Source organism: Podarcis erhardii (assembly GCF_964252035.2).
Source record: "Podarcis erhardii genome assembly, chromosome: 5".
In the NCBI taxonomy this organism is placed as follows: domain Eukaryota; kingdom Metazoa; phylum Chordata; class Lepidosauria; order Squamata; family Lacertidae; genus Podarcis; species Podarcis erhardii.
In genome coordinates this window covers 89,515,627-89,535,330 of record NC_138509.1, presented here as the reverse complement: position 1 = coordinate 89,535,330, position 19,704 = coordinate 89,515,627, and the positions used below count along the sequence as shown (strand labels likewise).

The window sequence follows — 19,704 nt, the reverse complement described above, 5'->3', positions numbered from 1 at the left end:
AGAGGGATACCCTGCAGCGTTTTTAACCACACACTGGAATTTGTTTGTTTGTTTGTTTTGGTTTCCGTCCTATGAAAGCACATTCTCAGCCCATACGCATGTGAAGTTCAGCAATTTTATGATTCTATGTTGAGATTCCTGCATCGCAGGGGGTTGGACGAGATCACCCTCAGAGTCCTTTCTAAATCCACACTTCTATAGAGAACATCTGAGTTCACTGCAAATGGGAGGCCGCCTCCGTGAAGCAGCTCTCCACACATTTTTTTGCATTTTAGGCTGGCCTCAACCAGAGCCAGGGCTTTTTCGGCTGTGGCTCCGATCTGGTGGAACGCTCTGTCACAAGAGGTTAGGGCCCTGCGGGACTTGACATCTTTCCGCAGGGCCTGCAAGACAGAGCTGTTCCACCAGGCCTTTGGCTGAGGCACAGCCTGACCCCCTCCTTTGGCAATCCTCACAGAACTCTAGTCCAATGGTTGCCATTAATTTGAATAGAATTAATTTTATAATGAAATGATTTTAGAATGTTTTATCATTCTACTGTTGTTAGCTGCTCTGAGCCTGGCTTCGGCTGGGGAGGGCGGGATATAAATAAAATCCCCACCACAACCATGTGAGGTAGGTTAGGCTCTAACCACTACACTACATCATTTACTGCTATTAAGATAGTGGGCACTTGTCCTCAGCTGAAAGCTGCGTGACAACATTCAGCTTTCTAGAGTTCCCCTTTTGAAGCCTGGGAGATTGCACAGGTTACATCAGCGATTTCCAGGCTCATGTGTCCATTGCTCACATCAACAGACAAGTCCCATAAGTGAGGGAAGCAGCTTGGAGTTAAGTCTGCATTTTTATTTCTTAGTTGTTCAAGGGTTTGACTCACCAGCAGGAATTCACATGTTCAGATAGGCACTATAATTCAGATTTCATACGGGATTTTCAGTGGGGATATAGTCCTAACCTTGCAGGCTTCGTGATTCACCCCAGGGTAGCTGGGGCAACCCAGTCAGAAAGGTAGGGTATCTATTGTTGTTGTTGTTTTCATCCAATGCTTTGCGACGAGCCTCCTTTGGCGTTGGATGCTGTGGAAATTGACACATCTGTGCACAGAACGGATTGCAGAACGGTGACTGGGCACCTGCAAATGCAGTGCCGAGTTCACATGAGAATTGGGCTCGAAAACCCCCGGAGCCAAGTGTCTTCATTTGCACCGTGTGTTTCTTTGCTTTGGCGGAAGGAAGAGGGTTGCGATATTTGCCGGGAAACCCTTTGCACAGAAAGTTGATACGCTCTTTCTCCTCTCTTAGATCTGGAGTATGAAACAAGATAGTTGTGTCCACGATCTACAAGCACACAACAAAGAAATTTATACTATCAAATGGAGTCCTACGGGGCCAGGAACAAACAACCCAAATGCCAATCTTATGTTAGCAAGGTAATATTGTCAGGGGGAGACAGCAGCTTTGCTAAGGCATCAGAATTCATCCTCGGCACATGAAGGATTAAACTGTGGGGACTCCCCCAAGGCGAGGGGGGATAATTGGGGTCCACAGATTGATGGGCCTCCCTCTCACAGGGAGGTCTCAAACCATGCTCAATTGAACACCTTAAAATACACACACTTCTTCAGATCTTCCCACCAATTGCAGAAAGATCTGAAGAGCTGCCCAGGTAGTTTTGGACGGGGCTTGTATGTGCACCTCTCCTTGTCCGCATTTCAACCCTTTGCATGTGCTAAGAAGCCTGCTACTATGCTCATTTGTGTATTTGAGCATGTGCTTCTTGCTCTCCTTCGGAGGGCAGACAGAGCCAGTTACAAGTGCCTCATCCTATTTCGAAGGTCACTTCTGCACCAAACATTTAAAGCCCATGACTTCCTCTCACCCCAAAGAATCATGAGAACTGTAGCTTATCCCTCGTAGAGCTGCAGTACAGTACAGGCTGAGCACAACACATTGTTCCATTTGCTGCAGTTCCTGGCTTCCGTAACCAAACAAGGTTCCCAGGATTCTTTGGGTGAAGCCATGCACTTTAAACGTATGTTGGGGATGTGACCGAATTCAGGAGTGCTCCAGGGTGATAATGTCCTAGGCCTTTTCTTGGAATACTGCTTGTTTTGCAGAACGCTGCAGTACTCGCAACCTAGCATAGATTCCGGTGTATGAGATGACTTTTTAAGCCTGGAAAATCCTCTTTAAAAGTCGGGGGTCGTCTTATACACCGGGTATGGGTTCGCTGGGCAGCGGCAGTGGGAGGCGGGCTCCACGCCAGGAGGAAGTCGCCCGGTGAAGCTGCCCAGCAGTGCTAAGCCAGCTTCGCTGGGCAGCTTCCTCCCGGCGTGGAGCCCACGCCCACTGCCGCTGCCCAGCAAAGTTGCCGCGTATAAGACTGGGCACATAAGTTGACCCACCCAAATTGGCAGCTGCCAATTTGGGGGGGTCGTCCAATTTGGGGGGGTCGTGCAGGCTTCTGCATGCAGGCAACTCTCCGCAAGCAGCGGGAGCGATCCTGCTGCTTGCGGAGAGGTCCGCGAAGCCTGCAGAGCAAGAGGGGTCGGTGCGCACCGACCCCTCTCACTCTCCAGGCTTCAGCGAAAGCCTGCATTTGCCCCATAGGACGTACACACATTTCCCCTTCATTTTTGGAGGGGAAAAAGTGCGTCCTATAGGGCGAAAAATACGGTAATCATAATGAAACAGGTTGTTATAATAATGAAGCTAAAGTCTATATATAGTTATGATTGTAGGGTCCAAGGGGGTTGTTACAGGGGCAGGCGCTTACACAGCCCTGATTATGAAAGATCACCCCTTTTAATGCACGTTTTCTGCTGCACTCCCCTCATTCTTTTGCTTTTCTTCCTCCACCCTTAATTCCCCCCAGTGCATGGTTTTGTTTTTTAAAGAAAGAAAGCGTAGGTAAATACATTCTAAAGCCAGTATTGAAATGACAGCAATTGCTTCCCCCTCCCGTTCTTTCCCTTCTCGGCAGTGCATCTTTCGATTCTACAGTTCGGTTATGGGATGTAGACAGAGGGATCTGCATCCACACCTTGACGAAACACCAAGAACCTGTGTACAGTGTAGCTTTCAGTCCTGACGGCAGGTACCTGGCCAGTGGCTCTTTCGACAAATGTGTACACATCTGGAATACACAGGTGCGTCTACTTGGGCGGTTGTTTGTGTTTAGCTATTTTATTTAAATTCCTTTCTTTCGTAGGGTTCTTGCCCCACACTCCTCAATCGGATTTGCCAGGGCAGCTTTTAATATCGGGGGCTAAGTGATGATGATGATGATGATGCCTTTCAGGATGTTTGGGGTCTTTTCTTTGCTTCTACAATGGCAACACTTGGTGATAGGGAACGTGGCCCTTTATTGCTGTTGAACCTCCCGGCAGTAGTCCTCACCATTCATGCCCAGCATGCCTCGTGAATGCCAGGGGAACCTTGAGCATTTTGTTTTCTTTCTCCCAGCCATTCGTCTCCTTTGCACCAAGGATTTCCCCAATGTTTATGAGAGAGAGAGAGAGAGAGAGAGCGCATGTTGCCAAGCACAGGGCTCCCATTAAAATGCAATACGCAGTTGTGATTTCTGCCCTAAGAGGGTCTGAACAAACAGGGTTATCTAAGAAGGAGGGGGACATCAAATGGAAGAGTTGGTTGTTCCACAAGCTGTATCGTTGGCATAGAAATGGCTTTTTAAGATGAACTGATAGGTTTGTAAAATGGGCTCCTGCGTGCCAGTCAGACCCTCCCTGTTCACAAATACAGTCTCAGAAGTCTAGTTACCATGTAACTTTTCTCTTGCTTTTAAAAGTCTCTATTAGCACAGTGTTATTTCAGAAGCGACCCTGCGAAAGAGGCGTTTTTAAAAGGAACCAGAAGGGTTTGCATTGTGCATATGCTCCCCCCCCCCCCGGGTCTATGCGTATTGATAATCTGCTAGCTGGACTATAATAGTGACTGGTGGCCCCTGAAAAACATTTTAGAAGTCCTGTTTAAGCATAAATTCTATGGCTTGTTAAGAGAGGGCTTATAAAATCTTTGCGCTCAACTGCACCAGTTTCCAATTTGCTCCTGGGCTAAGTTCAGAAGCACTAAACAGGCTAAGCACAACACATGGTTCCATTTGTTTGTCCCCTTCCTTGTGATCAGCAGTGACTTCCTGCTCTAGAACATGGCACTTGCAAATTGAAGGGACCTTGTAGAGCAGGCATAGGCAAACTCTGCCCTCCAGATGTTTTGGGACTACAATTCCCATCATCCCTGACCACTGGTCCTGTTAGCTAGGGAGTATGGGAGTTGTAGTCCCCAAACATCTGGAGGGCAGAGTTTGCCTTTGCCGGTCGTAGAGTTCCGCCTTGCTCTCTGTCTCCCCCACAGGCACAGAAAGGCACTGCAGAGAATAGTCCATGTGTTCATGTCTCTGTTGTCACCCATCCTCTATTACTGGAGATCTGTATCCCACACAGGAAAAGAAGGTGTTTAGAATGTAGGTGGTTTCGAATGCATGCATACTTACAGAAAATCAAGTGGTATGTGTTTATATTAACAAGGATGATAATGTATTCTAATTGCTTTCTATCCCCCTCCCTTTCTTTTTCAGACGGGTGCTCTAGTGCATAGTTATCGGGGAACAGGAGGCATTTTTGAGGTTTGCTGGAATGCAGGAGGAGACAAAGTTGGAGCGAGTGCTTCAGATGGTTCAGTAAGTACACAGGTTCTTGCAATTTGTCACTCCTGGAATATCCGAGTGAGCTTGGAAATGTAGAAGCTTCTTAAAACAAGCCAGAAGACCCATTGCTGTGTGACAAGCTAGGTGGGACTACAACTTAATGCAACGTTACATGAAACCAGTAAATGAAAAAGTAAGCATTCATTGGAGCGTCTCCTTAGGTTGTCAATGAAGTGTTGCCAGGCTTAGACCAACTCCACCCATCCATGTTGGCTGTTGGACCCTCCCAAACAGGAAAGACCATTAGTGGCTTCCTGTTTGAGTGGAGACAGTGACGGGTCTTCTGCTTGCCCTCTTGTTTCCTGTGATCCTGTTTTCTGACAGCCCCCAAATACAGTCCAGTTACTCTGCCCCCACCTCACCCTGCTTCTTACAGGGACAAGCAAATTGCCACGCCTATTCAGATTTGACACAGAGAGTTCAAATGTTATTGTTTCCAACCAAGGTGCTACCGCAAAACAAGAATTTCCAATCATTCTTTTGAAATTCTCATGACTGCATGCAAATGTGGGGAAGAAGCGGGTAAAATTGAGTAAAACGGGCTACAGAAGAAATTATTCCTCCATAAATAATAATAAATTGTTATTTTGAGAACACCCTGGCTCTGGTTGAGGCTAATCTAACTTCTTTAGGGCCCGGGACCTCTAGGGTGTTGCTATATATGGACCTTAAGGGGCATACCAGGAGAGGCGGTCCCGTAGGTATGAGGAACATGGAACAAGAGAAGACTTTTTCTGTTTTGTTTTTTTAAAAAGGCAAAACGCTCAGGTTCACTGCCAACATCCATTCAACTCAGCAGTGTGCACAGCAAGGAGGACCGGCAACAAAATCCTGCAGCGCTCAAGCTCAGGGTGCCAGCCATGCCCTTTTGTAAGGCACACCATCCCATTCCCCCTCCAAGCTTTCCTTTTTCCTACCAAAAGACACCTAGTGTTCTGTGGGCATTGAGCATGCTCAGTCCTCTTCGGGGCTCAGGTTTTTTGCGGTGCCCCTTTTTTGCCCCCCTCCCAAAGGCCTTTTAGTACTTCTGGAAACTTTGGGGCTCTTGTAGGAATCCTGCTTGCCACCATCTTGGGCTACACCTGGAGCTCCCTGTCTGCTAGTTCAAGGACTCTTGTGCCAGCAGACGGGCAACTTTTTGATGTTGTGCAGCAGAGGATGTGAATGCAACCGTTTTGCGTGAAGCTCACCATGCAATGGGTCGTGCATACAGCATTATTACTAGCAAGCTACTTCTGTGTTCCCTTGTGCAGCATCATTCTGCAGGCAGATAACGTTTAGCCATAAGAATGAAAGAATACTGCTGAGTGACTTTAATCTAGTGCTACATTAGAGGCAACGGGACGCGGGTGGCACTGTGGGTTAAACCACAGAGCCTAGGACTTTTCGATCAGAAGGTCGGCGATTTGAATCCCTGTGACGGGGCGAGCTTCCGTTGCTCAGTCCCTGCTCCTGCCAAGCTAGCAATTTGAAAGCACACCAGTGCAAGTAGATAAATAGGTACCACTCCGGCAGGAAGGTAAACGGCGTTTCCGTGTGCTGCTCTGGTTCGCCAGAAGCAGCTTAGTCATGCTGGCCACATGACCCGGAAGCTGTCTGCGGACAAACGCCGGCTCCCTCGGTCAATAAAGCAAGATGAGCGCCACAACCCCAGAGTCGGTCACGACTGGACCTAATGGTCAGGGATCCCTTTACCTTTATCTTTACATTAGAGGCAGCCCTTTGTTTCTCAGCTGTCAACGCTCAGTATCCGTGCTTGCTAATAGCGGGAGGAAGTACACATAGGCCCAGGGGCAAAAACACAAATTGTTCACCCCCTCTTGCAACTCCCTAGCACCCATGAGTCAGAGATATCCTATCTGTGGAAGGTGACAATAGGCCTCTTCTCTGTTGTATGCAACTGATGCTTTTAAGAAGTAATGTGTATTCTTGTGGATTAATCTGTTGTTTCATAGACTTCTAAACGCCCCACTTTCCCCCACCCCTTCTCTCCTCCCCCTTGCAGGTTTGTGTACTAGACCTACGGAAATAGCGCTATTAGTTGGAAGCCATGGACCGACTATGAATGTGTACATAGCCAAAATGACTGTCCCCTTGACCCATGTACTGCTATAGTCCCAATTGAACCATGGCCAGTTCCACTACAGCCAAACCTGAGAAAGAATTATATACATATACTGTGTATTAAAAAAAAAGCGAAAACAGACAAGACACACGGCAAACGATTAACACCCTGAAGAAGACGACAAGAGGTTGTTGGGGTTTTTTTGTTTTTTTGTTTTTTCACAGCTTGTGAAGCCTGTTCACCAAGTGCTGGAATCTGCTGTGCCCCCACCCCACCCCACCCAAAATAACATGTGAGCATCTTTGAAAATGGGAAAACAAAAAACTAAACTAAACAGGAAGAGAAAGAGAGAGAGAGAGATCTAACCGTAGAGGAGCAGCTCATTGTGTGTACCAAACTGGGGGAAGTTGCAGGTGGCTGCTTCCCTCCTTCGCTTGCCCCCCACCCTTTCTGCATCCCCTCCCTTCTTCAAGGTTTTTAAAAATGGAATTTCCCTATTGTCTCCCCTCCATCCCTCCTTTCTTCTTTGGCTTCCTTTCTTCGTAGCGGACAAGCAGTTTTTGTGTACATTGCTTTTTAACACCCCCTACCCCCTTATTTTTGCTCAGAATTGGGGAGGGTGTGTGTGTGTGTGTGTAACGTTTTGCAGCTGTCCTTTCTGAATGCGTTATTTTAAAGGTGTAGGGACATCTTGAAGGCGTTGTGGTTCCCTGTCCACAGCTTAGGCAGGGAGGCAAGGAAGCGCAAAGGAGAACCTCTCGGAACATTGTAAGTTTGACATTCCTTTACACCGACGTAAGATCCATTACTCATGGGCTCACAGGCCAGGGGGCTGGGTTGGCTCGGCCTTTAGATATAAATATATCTATAAAAGTGTGTTCCAAAAAGCAGTCGTTTCTTACTTGAGACATTTCAGGCAAACATCAAAGGGTACATTATTTTATTTTTGTGTGTTTTAATTAAGAAAGTGCAGGGGTGTGTTTATACACACACATAGACACTCTGGTGTTTGGAACACATGCCCGCAATGGAGGGATCAGGGTTGTGCCATTTGCTCCCACCTGAAGTTTGTGTGTTACGTTTTATATTTGCATAGGGACCTGCACACACAGACACAGCCGTGGTGTATCTGCAAGGAGTGGCTCTGGACTGCACCAGTCCTGGTTCCACCAAGGCATGGACATTCCAAAACATCAGCACAGGACTAATTCAACTTTTGCTTTAGCTGTAGCTTCACAGTTTCTTTGAATCCTTTGCTATAGTCTTAGAGCCCTAACTGCGCAACTGCTGCGAAGAAGGAAAGAAACGTGAGGGGAAACGGATCGTTCGGTTTGCGCTCAAATTCACCTGGGCGAGGTTTTTTTCCTGCTACAACATCCGGGCGACTCTTCACCCGTTCCTTCTCAGATGTCTAGTGTCACCAAAGTCCAAATTAATTAAAAGTATTTTTGAATTTGGGGTGGGTGAGTAGGTGCCCGACACGAGACACATGCACACACTTTTTTATTTTTAAATTTTTATTATTATTATTTAAAAAAATACAGAAATGTATTTGCCACCTCATTGCTAATACTGGGACGAAGTAAGCAGTTTGCTCGCTTACAGAAGTGTCCTACTGGAGATGTTTTATCCATACAAAATGTGTCAGAGAGCAGTTTTTATGCCTGTGCCGAACCAGTCTTGGCACTGGCAAAAATTCCAAAACATATCGTGGCCCCTTTTTAGATCTGAAAGGAAACCGGGGGGGGGGGGGGGGGGGAGGAAGGGGATGGAATCTGAGAATTGTTTCATGATTTATTTCAAGATGAAGCAATTCAACTTCCATCAGAGGCATGGATCTCGCCCTGCTGCTCCCATTCCATAATTTCCATATGGGCTTGCGACATCCCCCCCACAAAACCCCCTCAAAATCCAGCACAAAAATACGACCACTACCAATAGCGGGTTTTTTATCTCAAGCATTGCTTTTCCTTTCCTTGCAGCAAGAGGTGGCCGTGGCAGAACTGCTCTCTGCTCACATATTTGAGTAAAGCAAAAAAACCTAGTAGCAGCTAGGCCCCTGCTTTGTGAAAAGAGTGGCGTGAAAGCAGATTTTCCACCAATACTGCTGATGTGCAGTGTTTTCATGCAATTCCCCACCCCTTTTCAAAGCGAATTTCTCCCTCCTCTCTCTGGAGTCCGCTTCAACCGGCCCAATCTCTCTGCTGCTTGCCCCTCGATAACAAAGCCCTAGACAGTAACCTGCAGATCTGGACTACAGCTCCCATCATCCATAACCATTAGCCGTGCTTGCTGGGGGCTGATGGGAGTTGGAGTCCCAGCAGCATCCGGACAGCCACAAGTTCCCCCACTTTTGCTTTCTATAGCTCGTTGCAGATTGATCCTAATGCAGAGAAGGCAGCTTTTGGTCTCTTCTTTTCAGCCGATGACGTTTTGGGCTTTTTAGCATTGATTTCTGTGCGCACGAAACCATGTTTTGAGGCAGTTGGGAGTCCAGCTCAGCCTTACACGGCATGGCAACCATTTTAGCCTACTTTTAATACACACAAACACATCAGTTATTACTAATGGGGGAGTTGCTACCTTGGCACAAAACAAGCAAAAGGAAGATTTATACCCACAAGGGCAGCCAGTCATCTGATAAGGCTCTCTACCAGCTGTTTGTATGGTTTGGGAATAGGCTCAAGATGTTCAGAACAATTTCCCTGTGAATTTTGATATGTAAGAAACTCTTAACCTGTTGAATATCTGGCACTTGAAACAATTTTTTTTGTGCTTTTTATTGCTGGAGGTCCAGGACTGTTGCTGACCTCTGTCATTATTAAAATAATTTTTTAAAAAAAGTTTTAAAAAATGTAAAATGAAATAAAATAAAAAATCTGTGCAATAATTTTAAACTGTGCTCCCAGAAATAGACACAAATGTGTTTGGGGATTTTTGTTTTGAATATATTTAAACGGCTCCCCCCCCTTTCCCTCCCCCCTTTAGCAACGCAAATGTCAATTGCACTGAACTTAAATCTAAAAAAAAAAAAAAGTCAGAGGTGATTCTTGATAGTACTTTTGTATTTTGATATGGACAGTCTGTTCATTTTTCATACAAGCTGTTGAATGGATATTTCAGCGGACTTTAAAAAACTGTATAAAAACATTGATGGTGTTGAAACTCTTTTGACACAGCTGCAAGATTCCTCAGCAACGTCCACATTTCTGGTTTTGCAACTGTTTAGCTGCTTTTCTTTCCATTTCGGTTTTTTTCCTGTTTGTTTTGTGATTTGATTCTAGCCACCTACGTACGAGATAGCATGCAGACATTACCGAGGCTTCATTATCACCAAATTTTGGGCTGATTCCCCCTTCTCCCACCCCCCACCCCGCTTTTGCTTCTAACACAATTCAAGGTCGTCGTTTAGTTGTGTGTGTGTATACATGTGCGGGGGCCAGAAGATGCTCAGCCGCTCTCTCTCTCTCTCGAGATCACGTGGGCCGGATCCCAAACTCCAAAGCCACGCGCCACTCAAGAGGGGAGCGTTATTGTCGTGGGCCGAAACACCCGAGCTGCAAACTTTTGCCCCAGGTGTTATGCACCTATTCCCACTGAAGTTGTGACGGTCAAGAGTACGCAGTAAGTTTTGCAAGATTGTAGCCCCCCTGGCTGCGCTTCCGAGAATAAAATTTCAGATAGGTTTGCACCACGAGCCTTCCCCCCAAAAACCTCTCTCACTACCACCTTTCTTGAGACTGCAGCCTTTTCATCTCACTAAATCCCCCAGTGCAAGCTGCTTTTGAAAAACAGCTAACGGCACTGGTTTCTTTTGCGATAAGAGCATGAGGGCAGGGAAAACGGCCCTTGTCACCTGGTTGCGGTCTCTCGCAGGCATGGGCTGCTCGAACCTCAGCCCTGAAGTTGCCCGTGGTTTTGCTGCTGTCCTCTTTTATCGATGTGCCACAGTGCTGCTCCAGTTCTGAACCAGCTTCTCGTCTTCAGCATGAGATGAGCTTGTAAAAGATGGCATTTGACGGGGGACGACAGGTCGACATGTTTAGAAGGAACTTCTCAAGTGCCAATCGTTCTATACAGGAATTCCAGGGAGGAGGATCTACACCATCTGGACCTCTTGAGGTCAGCCCCCAGATATTGGGGCCTTCACCCCTGTCTTTCACTCGTAACGGTGATGTGCTTTTACAGGGGAGATGCATTTGCCATGACTATACTCTTTCCCTGAAATGGACTTTTAGGGCATCTCTTGCAGGAACATCTATAGAGGGGCATCATGATCATGGAAAGTCATTTTTAGAAATAAGCTTCCCAAGTTAATGCAATAATAATAATAATTTTAAAAAAACAACTTTTATTTATACCCCGGCCGAAGTCAGGCTCAGGGCGGCTAGCATCAGATATATAACACTGGTATAAAATCAAACAATAATTAAATTACCTCCTAAAAGCAGGTCAGAATCAAATTAAAGTCTAATTAGATGGCTTTCCGCAGGGTTAGGGTGGGGAACAGTAAGTGCTCTGGCATCTGACTGGCATTTTCTACCACATGTTAAGAGGGGAAAGTTGGAGCATGGTTTTGATAAGCATTGTGTGGATGACGGAATGCCTGTCAAGTTTCAGCCAAACCATCATAACAATGGTGAAAAATTGGATGGGGCTATGCTGCAGTCTCAGTCCCGACAGCAAGCCTTGGTGAAACTAAGATGTAGGTATACGTCAGTGAGGCTTCGGCTAAAAACATCCATCTTTGCTGGGTTGCATCATGAAAGTGTCCTGGCAGAGAATATGACGGGGGCTTAAATTGGTCTCAGCGTATTCTAAGAGCAATGATAATTGTGTTGGCCAATGAGAAAAATAAATAATCCCAAGTACACACCAGATCAGTACTACTATTTTGGTCGGCTTTAATGTATGCATTGCCCTAGTATTCTAAATTTGCTCACAAAGGTCTTCAGCTCTAGATGTGTTTCTGAAATTGGGCGGTATGGTTTTTCCCTTTCCTTTTTTCTGACTACTGCAACTGAGACGTGAACTCGTCTAAACCCTTTCTGCGAGGGAGGGGGGCAAGAAGCATTGCAAAATAGAGAGGATCCGCTCCGCAGTCTCTCGTGATTAGAAATGCTACTGATCTCCAAAGGGAAAACGCCCCCCGCCGACTGTAGGTGAGAACAAACTTGCTGCAAAGGTTGACTTTCAGAAGCAGCGAGCCGAAAATCTCACAAGCTGAGCAAGGGGATCTGGAAATGGCCGCGTGCCATAGTCATTTGGCTTAATTTAGCAATTCCAGAATTGGTAGGAAGGGGGCAGCATTATGGCATATGGATACCAAGCCAGCGAGAGAGAATATCCATACTTTGGATCTAAAAGGAGGTGGATGTGCATTCAGTGCACAGACAGTCCCCACCTCCATCTCTCCAATTTGTCAAAACCTATGTGGCTCCTTTCCATGCTGAGTTTTGTTTTTATAATAAAATAAAATAAAAACCCTTTAATAGGTACCTTCTTAGCTGGCTTCCTGCCTTTTGGGATTCATGCACATGAGCCAAACTGGAGTCATTTTCTGGATAAGCCTCTCGGTTTGGTGGACAGCAGCAAAGGTTTGATATTGGGAGCCTTCAGTCTTCTTGAGGAAGAAGACTCTTGAAGCTACGACAGGGTTATCCTGTAAAGTGAACTGGCGTCTCTTTAATTGCCAGCCCCATAAGACACAGGATCTTCAAAACAGCTGGGTTTGACGATGCAAGGTTGGTCAGTCCCAGAATTGTGGCCAAGCCTGAATGTGCTCCTATAGTTTTAATTTGGGTTTGTTTCTTGCATTTGTGGATGAATTCAGGAAGTCAAACTCTTGTTTCGTGGTTGCTTCTCCTGTGTGCTTAGCGATATCGTTTCTCTCGACAGGCCGCGGGAAGTCAGTCAGTCACCTATAATACAAAAGTAAACTCTTCTTTTCCTTCTACTACTCTCCTGACTTTGACATTGTAGTTGTAAAAAAAAGACAAAACAAAAAAAAAAAGGTTCCGATTTGGAGTTGCTAATATTTTGGGTCTACTTCTGTGAGCCTACCTATAGCACTGGATAAAAAAAAAAAAAATGTCTTCATCACTTCTTCAGTTATATATCCAGTTAAATTTACAAATGTTGTACAAGTGTAAAACCAGCCCATGTGACAGGTTTTTTCTTTTCTTTTTTACTTGTTCAGAAAGACTTTTTATTGTTCAGTTTTCATGATTTATTGTCTAAAGAAGACTGATATAGATGTTCTATACTGTCCTGGACCCATGTTAATTACACCTTTTATGATGTATTTTGGTTCCACATCACAATGATTTTGTCTTCTCAAAAGCCCTTTTCTTAAACTGTTTCTAGGCACATTTTTTTTTTCTGTTGCAGTTCCCCCCCTTTGCATTGTATTGCTCTGACAAGTGTAATTTGAATCAGATCTGAAAGAGGTCCAGAATAAAATATATTTTGATACGATGCTGGCTATATGGTCTCTTCACCTTCAGTTTCACTTTTAGTTTGTAGAAATTTATTCAAACCATCCAACACAAATGCCCTCTGGGCAGCTCGCCCATCAAAGAAAGCAAAGCAGTAAATGGCAATTCCAAAATAGAATTGTAATAATACAACACACAAACAACCACTCAATAACTTTAAACAGGGATATGATAACCTTAAACCAAGCCTACACTGCAGATGAACTCATGGGTTCGTTAAGTGAAAGTTGCAACTTGCAATCACTTTGAAAGCTGATCTAGTTTTCACCCAAAAGCTGGAACTTAACTTGGCTTATCCTTACACTTAGCTTACGTGCTGCGTTGTATAACCTAAAACTGAATCCTACTCTGAGCTTGAGCCAGTGCTATGACTTTGTGACCTGAAACTGACTTTACCACTGGTTATCCTTGTGGGATGTCTTCAGGAGAAGAAAAGACTAAGGAGTAAAACAGGCGGAGAGACCCTAAGATAATTGGATGGTGCCTTGTTCGCCTCGTTTCTGGCAACTTGGTTGCAAAGCACATTGCTCTGCCTTCCTTTGAAATGCATCAGCAAGGCTGAGAGGGAGGGTTTTGTGGTTTGGGTGGACCAGGACCTCCATACACACTGCCCAGGCTTGTACTCCAGGGAGACCATTTCGATGCAGCTAGCTAGCTTCTTTGGCGCTCACTTGTAGCTGAGTGAGATTGTCTTCCATGAACAGTTTTAACAGTGAGTCCGTAAGTGATTGTGGAGGCCAATTCTGGATCCACAAATCCTTCCACAGTGGGGACATAGGTTTCCGGGCAGCAGTTGATCAGGGTGAAGGTTTGCCAAGCACGTTTCTCCCTTTCGTCCTGAGTTTGAGTGTCTTCAAAGCCCATGACACCTTTGGTAAAGGCTATTCTCCAGTTGGAGTACTCGCAGCCAGTGTTTCCCAGTTGTCGGTGTTTAGACTACATTTTTTTAGATTTCCCTTAAGAGTCTCTAAACCTCTTTTGTTGACCACCAGCATTACACTTTCCATTTTTATGTTTGGAGATGCTGTTAGTACAGCACTTTTGACTTCAACCCTGGAGGCGCACTCCATTTTCTCTCGAGACAGACGGAAGCCTACAACAACCACTGTAAAACTATTTATTTGTAGACTATACATTACCCTGTCTCTAAAAAGGGAGGGGGGTTAATCTAGGTTTCTGGTTGCTGTTTACTGTGCCCCCTCCACGGCTACCCTATTAGGGTAGAACTGAAGCCTTAAGTTTCCACAGGACTTATACCACTAGAATTGTGCTCCAGGCATACGGTGCTTTTCTGTGCCCCTGTGGCAGTTTAGCTGGCGCTTTAGTAAATTAAGTCAATGGGTGGATTTTAACTCCAGTTACCTAACTCACTTGTTACCTTGATGTTTTTGGCTCAGGAGCAAAGATGCTTCATCAAGTGGAGCTCCTCTTTTGCTCATGAAGATCAGACAGGAACTAAATCTAGCACAGGAGCAGCTAATTTAACCCAGTTTAATAGCACCCAAGGATGTCCCCCCCCCTCCAATTTTCCGCTTTAAAAGCACAAATCAAGTTTCTTGTAAGCCGCTTAAAAGATCATCGCCATATGTGTACACATTCTTTGGCTTCTCTCTTAGTTAGAAGGTGGCAAAGGCCGTACCACCTTTCAAATCATGCTTAAAATTTCATCTTGCCACAATTCATCTCAATTCAGGTCTCCAGAGATGATTAGTGGACTCTTCTTCTAAAGCTGCTGATGTGATTCATCTGAAATGTTGCTTCCGCTCATCTTTTTAACGATCCGACGTTTATATTTTGGCAAAGGTGGGTTTTTGGATCTCACTTAGGCATGTAATAATCACTTGTGCTTCATTACTTTGCAAGTTGATGCAGTTTTACTTTCAAAGCTTTTCAAAAGGCTAAAGACTACAATTTCCAGATTGGTATGATAATGAAATCTGAATTCTAGTTCTTGTGAAGGGAAGAGGGACTCCTCACAACTCTCAGTATCCTTACCAAACTAGATTTCCCGGGAGTCTTTGTGGAAGCCGTGGCTGTTTAAAGTGATATCAAAATGCCTCAAATGCACAGTGCAGACGTAGCAATGCAGGAAATCCATTGCACAGCAACCTCGATAAGCAGCCACCAAATGTCTGCTTGAAAACCTCTAATGGAGGAGAGTCCATCTTCTGAGGCAGTCTGTCCCACTGCTGAACATATTGTATCATCAGGAGGCTCTTCCTACTGTTTAGCTAAAGTACCACTTTCTTTTAATTTGAACTGGATCCTCTGGAGTAACAACACAAATGCCACCCACTTCCATTATTCCAGTCCAGGGACAGTCCCAGATTTGCAGAAGCCATCCCGGTTTCTGATTCGATCCTGGAAGGTCCCACTTTTCCTTAGGACACCCATATTTTCATTGGAGAAATGTCAGAGGGTATGGGAGGAAGTTCCTATTTCCATCGCAGGGTAGAAAGTTATGTGACCTGCAGGCCAAGGAGATAAGTAAGTTAGAACCTTTGGAAGATATCTGAAGGCTGTCCTGTATAGGGAAGTTTTTAAAAAATGTTTTATATATCATTATGTTTTAATATACAGTGGTACCTCAGGTTACATACGCTTCAGGTTACAGACGCTTCAAGTTACAGACTCCGCTAACCCAGAAACAGTACCTCAGGTTAAGAACTTTGCTTCAAGATGAGAACAGAAATCATGCTCTGGCGGCGCGGCGGCAGCAGGAGGCCCCATTAGCTAAAATGGTGCTTCAGCTTAAGAACAGTTTCAGGTTAAGTACAGACCTCCGGAACGAATTAAGTACTTAACCCGAGGTACCACTGTATATTGGAAGCCACCTAGAGTGGCTGGGGCTACCCAATCAAATGGGTGGGGTATAAAAAATAAAATGGTTGTTATTGTTAAATGGGGCATCCCTATTTTCATTGGAGAAATGTTGGCGGTTATGTTATTCTGTCTTAACCAGGCATCCCCAAACTCCAGCTGTTATGGGACTACAATTCCCATCACCCCTGACCACTGGTCCTGTTAGCTAGGGATGATGGGAGTTGTAGTCCCAAAATAGCTGAAGGGCCGAGTTTGGGGATGCCTGGTCTTAACTGATTAAAAAGTGATGTTGAGAGACACGATTGTGAGGAAGCACAGCATGGAAAGGGCATGGCTATTCCATGTGTATCCCCTCCTTAAATCTCTCCCTGTACCCCTCTGCTCACTTTGCATGTGACCGGCCTGCATTTAAAGAGAGTGGCCAGCTACTGCCACATATGTGAGAGAGACACATCTCCCACAAATGGGCAGGAATGTGTTTTAATGTAACCTAAGCACGTTTGCTGTTCTGGTTTTCAACACCAGCACTGCCAGCTTTCAAGTGAATCACGACTTGGATGAACACAATTGTGAGTCTCATACTAGTGGAAACAAAAAACAAAAACAAAAAAAAACACCTGTTGATGACAAACACCCTTCTTGTCATGGAAACTGAAGACAGTGACGTGGATCTAGGTTGGACAGTGGTGTTCAGAGACTTGTGGGGGAGAGAAATAAATTGTTGCTGAGGATAAATGAGGCAGCCAGGATCTGATACAGCCATGGATATATATATAGAGAGAGAGAGAGAGAGAGAGAGAGACTAAACTTATGCTGAGTTCTTAATAACCATAACTGGGTATGTTTAGAGAAGGCTGTGAGGTGACCTGATAGCCATCTTCAAATATCTGCATGAAATATGGAGCAAGTTTGTTTTCTACTGCTCCAGAGGGTAGAACCTGAACCCATGATCGAAATTCTGAGAGAGGAGATTCCGACTAAACCAGGGGTCAGCAAACTTAGTGTGCCTCAGGCTGGTGTCTCCAGTGCTGATTGTGCGGTGGGCCGGAGGGCAGGGGAGTGCGTGCCCATATGCGTGCGCACATGCTATTTCCGGCGCACTTCCGGGTTGGAGGAGCACCGGAAATAGCTTGTGAGCATGTGCATGGGCCTCCTCCGACCCGGATGTGCACTAGAAATAACGCTAGTGCATGCACAAATAATGCTTGCGCATGCGCACAAGCTATTTCTGGTGCTCCTCTGACCCGGAAGTGGACAGCCGCGCAGCGCAGTGCCAGTAAGAGTGGGCGGCGGGGGTTGCTGCGGGCCGGATAAATTATTCCCTCAGGCCTTATCCGGCCCACGGGCCTTAGTTTGGGGGCCCCTGGACCAAACATTAGAAAGAATTTTCTGACAATAAGAGCTGTTCAGCAATGGCGCGGATTCCCTCAGAAGGTGGCGGGCTTTCCTCCATTGGAAGTTTTATAACACAGGCTAGATCACCATCCATCAGAGATTATTTTAGCTGTGATGAATGTGTTACAGGAGTTTGGACTCGATGACCCTTGCGGTCCCTTCCAACTCTACAATTTGTTGGATTCTAGGATATTGTAGAACGGGCAGGAAACTTCAAAAAGGGGAGGTGGGGCTTATCCAGACTGCCAGGGCTTCCAGATTGTCCTTGGGATCCTCCTAGGTCACACCCCATCTTCTCAGGACACACCGCTCACTGGTCCCACGATGTATCCTTGAGTGCTTTGACCTGGAAGGAACATATCCTTGAACTGTGATAATGTCTCTTGCATTCTGGGATGGAGGATAAAGAGATGGTGTGGGGAGTGTCTGTGTGTAGAAACACCTGAAATTTGCATGGCTGGAATGTACCCTACTGTACAACGGTAACAACAGTTTGATGGCTCAGACCAACCAACCACCAAAATTAATAATAATAATAATAATAATAATAATAATAATAATAATAATAATAATTTATTTGTACCCCTCCCATTTGGCTGGGTTTCCCCAGCCACTCTGGCTGGCTTCCAACAAAGATTAAAAAAACATTAAAATGTCACACATTAAAAATGTCCCTGAACGGGGCTGCCTTCAAATGTCTTTTCAATGTCAGGTAGTTGTTTATCTCTTGGACATCTGATGGGAGGGCGTTTTGCAGGGCGGGCGCCACTACCGTGAAGGCCCTCTGCCTGGTTGCCTGTAGCTTTGCTTCTCACAATGAGGGAACTGCCAGAAGGCCCTTGGTGCTGGACCTCAGTGTCCAGGCAGAACGATGGGGGTGGAGACGCTCCTTCAGGTATACTGGGCCGAGGCCGTTTAGGGCTTTAAAGGTCAACACCAACACTTTGAATTGTGTTTGGAAACGTCAGCATCCAGTTCTCACAGGGTGCCTATGGGAAGTCTGCAAGCAGGGCATGACTGCAATCACATTGAGATGCAAATCAGATGTTCTGTCACTGAGTGATGGCCCTCTCCAGTCTAAGGCAGCCCACCTCTCTGGGGACCCTAGACATCAGTGATGCAACTAGTTAGGGTGGGAAACACAAGGCAAACAAGTCTGGGGACAAAACAGGAGGTTTCCAATAGCCTCTCTTTGGAGGAGTTGCTGGGAGGATGAATCCAGTTACACTCAGGAGACCTCAAGTGAGTTTGTGTTCCAAGGTAAGGTGTAGCTCCAGAGGAGCGATTCACACCAGGGCAAAAGGCGGCAAAAGTTTTTTCTCAAGAACTCGAACGTGGCCCAACAGTGGGAGGGAGAATAAATCTTTGCACCTTAAGACCCCGGGAGGTCAGTTTGCTGCCGTCTTTCCATTATGCACATAATTTAATTTCTTATGCTTACATGCCAACCAATATCGTATGGCAATAAAAAGGGCAAGACATATGCTAATCGACAGCTCTGATAATTACAGAATCTTCAAATTAATTAACAAGCCAATGGCAGCCAAACATTAGCATTTAGAAAGAGCTTTGCTGCATTAACCGCTAATGAGTTCGTTTTAAATCTATCGCGCAGCCCATTTTGGAAAGCGTGGGCCATATTTAATCATATTCAATCAGATTTAATAATGAAAATCCTTAACATCAGGCATTGTTGAGTGCGAAATTGCCATGGGATTTTTAATTGTTAAAATGTGAGGCTGCATTTTTTAATGGCTACTCTTTAATTGAATAGGAAGTTCCAGTGGAAATTGGGTCATACACGTATGTATGTGAATGGGCGCAGACCCTCCAAGTGTCCCTATTTTCCATGGACAGTCCCGGATTTACAGAAGCCGTCCCAGTTTCTGACCTGTCTTGCTTTTCCTTAGGAGTCTCTATTTTCATTGGAGAAATGTTGGAGGGTGTGGAGTTATTCAACCCCCAAGCCATCTGAAGGCAATCCTGTATAGGGAAGTTGTTTTTTTAACAAAATGTTTAATGTTTTATTATGTTTTTACATTTGTTGGAAGACGACCCGAGTGACTGGGGCAACCCAGTGAGATGGGCAGAGTATAAATAATAAAACTGTTATTTATATTATTATTATGGAATAGGCTCTCCCTATCTTTATCAGAGAAATGATGGAGGGGTGGATCTATACACAGGGGAAAAACGCTA

At 45.4% G+C, this 19,704-nt stretch overlaps 1 protein-coding gene across 4 annotated transcripts in view; it reads left to right on the top strand.

Moving 5' to 3' along the window:
* Positions 1 to 13,267, top strand: part of TBL1XR1 (TBL1X/Y related 1) — a 182,489-nt gene extending 169,222 nt beyond the window's left edge. For all 4 annotated transcript variants that reach the window (XM_081862565.1, XM_081862562.1, XM_081862563.1 and 1 more), the window contains exons 13-16: positions 1,302 to 1,429; positions 2,983 to 3,148; positions 4,597 to 4,698; positions 6,731 to 13,267. In XM_081862565.1, coding sequence (XP_081718691.1) covers positions 1,302 to 1,429; positions 2,983 to 3,148; positions 4,597 to 4,698; positions 6,731 to 6,757 — 423 coding nt within the window. In that variant the 3' untranslated portion in view covers positions 6,758 to 13,267. The remainder of the gene's footprint in view (positions 1 to 1,301; positions 1,430 to 2,982; positions 3,149 to 4,596; positions 4,699 to 6,730) is intronic.
* The last annotated feature ends 6,437 nt before the right edge of the window (positions 13,268 to 19,704 follow it).